The sequence below is a fragment of the Solea solea genome, chromosome 20, assembly GCF_958295425.1.
Source record: "Solea solea chromosome 20, fSolSol10.1, whole genome shotgun sequence".
Lineage (NCBI taxonomy): Eukaryota > Metazoa > Chordata > Actinopteri > Pleuronectiformes > Soleidae > Solea > Solea solea.
The window spans coordinates 2,725,863-2,731,862 of NC_081153.1; the positions used below are offsets into that span (position 1 = coordinate 2,725,863).

The 6,000-nt window shown below is 40.6% G+C and overlaps 1 protein-coding gene across 2 annotated transcripts in view; it reads right to left on the reverse strand.

Annotated features, from left to right (window-relative positions):
- khdrbs3 (KH domain containing, RNA binding, signal transduction associated 3) overlaps nucleotides 1-4,182 on the reverse strand; it is a 108,778-nt gene extending 104,596 nt beyond the window's left edge. For both annotated transcript variants that reach the window (XR_009234103.1, XM_058620046.1), the window contains exon 1: nucleotides 3,693-4,182. Coding sequence is in view for 1 of the 2 variants with exons in the window: in XM_058620046.1 (XP_058476029.1) it covers nucleotides 3,693-3,783 (91 nt within the window). In the remaining variant the exon portion in view is untranslated. The remainder of the gene's footprint in view (nucleotides 1-3,692) is intronic.
- Nucleotides 4,183-6,000: the final 1,818 nt, after the last annotated feature.

The window sequence follows — 6,000 nt, forward strand, 5'->3', positions numbered from 1 at the left end:
GCAACCTTTGCCCCCCTCCAGAAATATCACAAATGAAGTTCAGTGGAACTGTTAAAAAGCTCTAAAAATCGTTCTTAATCCTTATTCCATCATTTATATTTGGTTCGGGTTATCCCAAGAGAAGTGCCTCTTTCCATCACGGTACGGTTACGCTACGGTAAAGATACGTAGCGTCGTACCGGTGCGAGAAGAAGGACATTGACTGCGACCCAACAGACAACACAGGAGGAAATCCAGCAGCTAGTTTCTTTCCTGTCTGTCTCAAGAAGACGTCAAAGCTTTTTATAAGAATAGACGGTTGCAAGGGAGTGACGCTTTTCTATCAGCTGACTGTCGTGAGTGAAGCCAGTCTAGCTCCCATTTTACTGTGCTACCCCAAGGAAAAGGTTGCAGAAAAATGGAACAGTTGGGGCCAGTTACTTTGGTTCTGTTCCTAATGGAAACATGGCTTAAATGGTGCGGTCACACCAGGTAAATCCAGGTAAACCAAACCCTGGACCATTTATGGGTTTGTAGTACGATCCTAAAGCAGAAGTTCCATGGTGTCAATGCAGGTGATATAGGTGATATATATATACAGATATAGTCTTGGTCACAGCATTTACTGTTTGGTGACTGGAGGAGAACAAACGTGGCGATAGGAGGAGCTTGTCAATGAAATGAATGTATTAATAAACTGCTTGCTATGGTTTGCTCTCCACATGAAGACCAGCTTCAACAAAACCTGGAAATTGTGAGTGATTTTGCTTTTTTATCCACGTAAATATCTGACCTGAATAACTCACCGGCATTTTCATTTACATCACTTTTGTTTACAATTTTTAGTCCATGTGAACTTTGGCTTTGTAAGCATGAATTAAAGTAAAAAACAAAACAACAGCAGAGACTATTACAGCAGGTGTGAAACGACAAGAAAATGTTCTTGTGAGTGCTTTTGACAATTTTTTCCCAGAATAACTTTCAATATCTAGCAGTTATTTTCAATTTACTGCACGTTAAAATACTGTATTAACAATTTAAAATGAAGAAAAAGAAAAAAAGCTTTTGTGTTAAATTTGAAATTTAAACAGTATAATACGTAATTTAAAATAAAAAACAATTAAATCTTTGTCCAAAAAACAGGCCAAATGGAAACTTATGTACTTGTGGCGCCGATTCTCTGGCTTCCTTCCTGCAACAGCACAAGTGAAATGACCATAATAACCACAAACCGGTGCGTGATTAGGGCGATGCAAAGATACGTGCGGTGTTCAAGGCTAAACAAGTGTGAAAAGACCTTAAAATCTAACTGAATCAAGGATTGGGAGAATGTGAACAAACCTCAATAGTGCTAATGGAAGAATATTCACTGTCCCAGTGTTTGCTCTTAAAAAACTCACCCAAAGTAGAATAAAGAATAAAGTTTTGACCTCACTGTATATGACCCAAGAACCATCATCAAAATAAAAATGCTTATGATTCCTTGAAAACTTAAATCATTGAGAACAAAGTGTCACATTTTCAAAACTGGTTCATCCCAGTGGTTTTTATCATGAAAGATTATCTGAGGACACAGGAGCACCAAACGCTTTCATGTCACACCACTCCCAGCAAGTTTCCTAAAATGCAATTCATTTGACCTTGGGGCTCAGTTTAATGTGGTCCAATCTGTTTATATCTGAGAGAGAGGAGATTGGCACGTGTGATAATGTGACAGACTCAGAGAGTTAAAGTGATTAGTCACTTTAACCACAAACTATTTTTGGTAAACTAACAGCGGTGAGCGAGTGTTTTACTCCACAGTCTGTGAGGATTTGCTGCTTCTGTCGACGTCTTTGCCTCAAGCTGTTGGACAAAATGAGACAACGACGGTGTCCCCAGTGATTCCTGTTTGATCACTGTTGTAAATACACAGCAAAGACATAAGTACTTTTTCCTCTGTGTTTTCTTGTCTCCGTGTACCTTTCTATTGTGTTGGATATGAACACAGTGCATTTCGGCTGCTTTTCCCATTACTATGTATAAGAATGTGCAATATAAATGTCACATCCTTTTTCTTTTTAGCAAACTGATGGAAATTTTATTTCATTTTCACCAACTATATAAACACACCAGAGCAAAAAGTACTGTGTTTTAAAGATCACTTGGCTCGTTTTTATGAACAAAAAGAAAAGAACTTCTGCACAAAAATAACCCAGTTTTTTAAGCCGGAATTACCATGGGTGCACCTGCAGCACAGATCTGCGCCGCGCGAGCACTAAGGCTCAAATAAATTCCCATGTGCTCGTAATCCAGGTGTCATTTTTCAGTGGTTACAGTGGACCGAGCAGCCAAAAACCATAAAAACTATCATTTTTAGACATAGATTCACCTTATTTCTGGCATTTTAAGGTAAACCCTTATGGGAAGGGAAGTTCCATGTTGCAGCTCACCGTTCTCTTCCAAGTGTTTTGGAGAAACTATGAAGTGTTGCTCTAATCTAGCAGAACGACTCAAAAGATGTTTATTCCGTCAAATAAATGTGATGGCCTCATTAAAAATGCCCAAACACCCTGATTCTGGCTAATAGAAAGCATGTGATTGTACACTTAATATTTAAAATTACATTACATTTTCCACTCTTATGTTCTTAAAGTTCATGGAGATCAGAGGCTAAATTCCAAGTAAACGGCATTAAAATTTGAATCTTCACTCAGATGAGTTCCAGTGCAGCAGGACGGTTTGCACCGAGCTCACTAACGCCGCTGTCTCGTCTGTTGCCTTTAAAGACGACAGCAGTCTTGACTGTAGACAAAGCCCACGAGTGAGTGCTGCTGGAGGGGGATGCACTCGCAGTGTGGATCCAACAGTGAGCGGCTCCACGGCGTCTGCGTGTTTGCAAAAAATCCTGACAGCTTCAAAGCAGAAGCTGCAGATTAATGAAAGCTGCCGCTGCTGCTGCTTCCATTTCAGTCACATCCACTTCTTCAAAGCAGGAAACACATACAGTGCATTTTGAATGTGGAGTGAAATGAACTTCACAGCCGACACATGAGGAGGTGACTGAAGCAGAGCTGCTGCTTTCATCGTTCCAAGGTGTGTTTGTGTGTGTGTTTAAGACCTGGTTTTAGGGTTAGAATTAGGTTGTGATGGTTCAGGGTTAGTGTAAGGTGCTGGGGAATGGATTTATGTCTGTGTGTGTCCACACAAAGAATGTGTGTGTAGAGAGGAGACCTGTACACACACACACACACACACACGTTGTCATAATTTACCTTTATCATGGATTAAGGTTGGGTTAACACTTGCAACAAATATACTCGTGCTTTAAACTGTTTTTATAGTTTTAAACCATGCTTTTGTGTAGTTTTCAATCCTGCAAGTCACAATCAGCAACACTTGGAATGTTTATACATTTGAATCCCTCTGTTAGTCCCTTTTTTTAAATTCTGTGTCCTACACTGGTGTAAATTTGAATTCCTGATCATCTATGATTGCAGATGAAATGACAAAGTGTCCTCTTGTCTTCATTGGGCCAACAAAAGAAAGCAAATGTGTCTTTTGGTGCACAACAACTTCACAAAACTGGCAGGACTCCATAAAAACACCACACAGCTTTACTGAAGAAGTAAACGCTGCTGCTGCAGCTGTGGTTCAGCCTGTAGCTCCATCACCAAGCGTTCACATGTGAGTAAGAGTGGTTTTCTCACAGTATTGAAAGCGTGCTTATTTACCTTGGTCCAGGAGTCTCTGCGAGTGCTGAAAATGCGCATCGAGCGTGTCCTTCTCTGCCACGAGCTCCTGCAAGTACTTCTCGCCCTCCATGTCGTCCTGGATGCTCAGGCTCCAAGTAAACAACAACAATTCAAAAAAAAAAAAAAAAACACTCACACGCGCTCGCGCAAAAGTTTGTCAACGTCCAAACGGATCCACGTCAGATCACCGCCGCGCGTGGATGAGGATCACAGAGGCGTGGGGAGGTTTCGTTCGCGCTCGCGCTGCAAAATCATTTCTTAGTCCTCGCAGAAAACACATGCGAAGGCACACGGTCGGCGCGCGCGCCACACACACACAGGAAGCGCTCAAATGTGAGCGGGAGGTTTTTATCCCATGAGCGCGTGCTTGAACCCGCAGAGTCACGTAGCGCAGCGTGGATTCCTCGGCTCTCTCTCTCTCGGTGGAAGCTTCTCTCCCCTCAAGCTGCGTCTCTTCTATCCTCGCTCTCTCCAGCTCGCGCTGCTACTGCAACGATTGGACGGACGGCGCGCGCGACGCGGAGCCCCCGTGCGAGTGGGCGGAGCGTGCAGCCGGAACTGTCCGCGGTGCTGAATCCCTGAGAAGAAAGTGAGCCTGGTTCAGAACGACTGAGAGAAAGACATGTTTTATGTCATGTTTCTGAAACTCAGAGGAGGAGAGAGGATTCAAATATTTGACTGAAGTAAAAGTAAAGGTTTTTCTGTGAAAATCAGTGCAGAATAATATAAGATTAAAGTGGTGTTTCCCTTCATTTCATACAATATAATCCAACTTTATTTATAAAGCACATTTAAAACAACAGAAGTGCTGTACAGTCTGTATTCTGTCCATAAACAATATCATCACTGTCTACTACAGGAGAGTATGAGGGCCACATGTAAACACAATAAAACAGCATGAATTCTGAGAAAATGAAAATTAAATGTTGTTTACATGTGGCCTAATCCTCTTCTGTAGTCTACCTTTAAATCCCAATTTTATATCATTCTTTCTCTTTCTCTCTCTCTCTCTTTCTTTCTCGCTGTCTGTCTTTCTTCCTCTCGTTCTTTTTTTCTATTTTATTTTCTTTCTTTTTCGGGGTTGTTTGTTTTTTAATCTGTCATGAAACCCTGTCGATGTGAATCTTAAAGCAAACTAATATTGAATTGAACATTGAATAATACATTTATTATTACTTTTAATCACATTGTATTTGTTTTGCTCTTTAAAGCTTAATTAATTTCATTATAATCATAAATATAATCATTGAAATGATCGATGATAGTATCATGATATTCTTAATAACATCTGTTATTAATTGATATTTTCATACTCGTACGAGCATGAATTACACAGACGTCACATTGTGAAATATTCTGCTGAAATCTAAACACAGACTTGAGTGAGTCAGAGCTGCCGACACATCCTGTAAAAACACACCTGACAAAGAAACACAGCTTCACTCACACAACTGTGGAGGAACTGTGGCTGGGACAGGAAACAGTAACTGTTCTCTTCAGGCGTGCATGACTCCTCATGCTGCTTTTACTCGTTAGAACAACCTGTCAATAGATCTCAGGAAATCCATTCACCTTCTCTCCTGGGCATGTTTATGAATTCATTAAATGAAATAAGGAAAGGCTTGTTGTTTGGCCTGTGACCGTTGACGAGAACCAAACCCGAGGCTCTCTGGTTTCATAGAACGCTACAGAAGTACAGTGATGTTAAGAGGCGCTCACAGAGTTTGTCCAGACTGCAGATATCTGAAGATCCAGCCCTCAAATCTGCTTTATCTGACGTCCTGAGCCTTGCATTTCCTGGAAATGTGTTTATAGATTGTCTTATGTTCTGCTCCGTTTTAGTTCTCCCTCTCTTATTGTACTGTGTGTGTGTGTGTGTGTGTGTGTGTGTGTGCATGTGTGTGTGTGCACGTCTGTCGAAGGACAAGAGAGGACAAACTGTGATTCAAACCAATCTTTGAAAGGACATTTTGACCTTATGATGACCAGCCAACATCCTTAAATCCTCAGGCTTCAACGCTTCATTTAAAAGGCTTTTTGTTTACGGCTCGTTTTGATTAGCATTGTTCAGCATTTAGTTGTGATGGTATATAATAATCTACACTTTCCTTTCCAAAGATGTTTTAGTTTGTCCTTTCAAAACATGCTCCTTATTTGATTTTAAGAGATTAGGGCCACTTGTATAAGAAAATAAAACATAAGCAGAATTCTGACTTTAATCTCAGAAATTCAATCTTTTTCTTTAATCTCAGAATTCTGACTTTTTCTTTAATCTCAGAAATCTGAC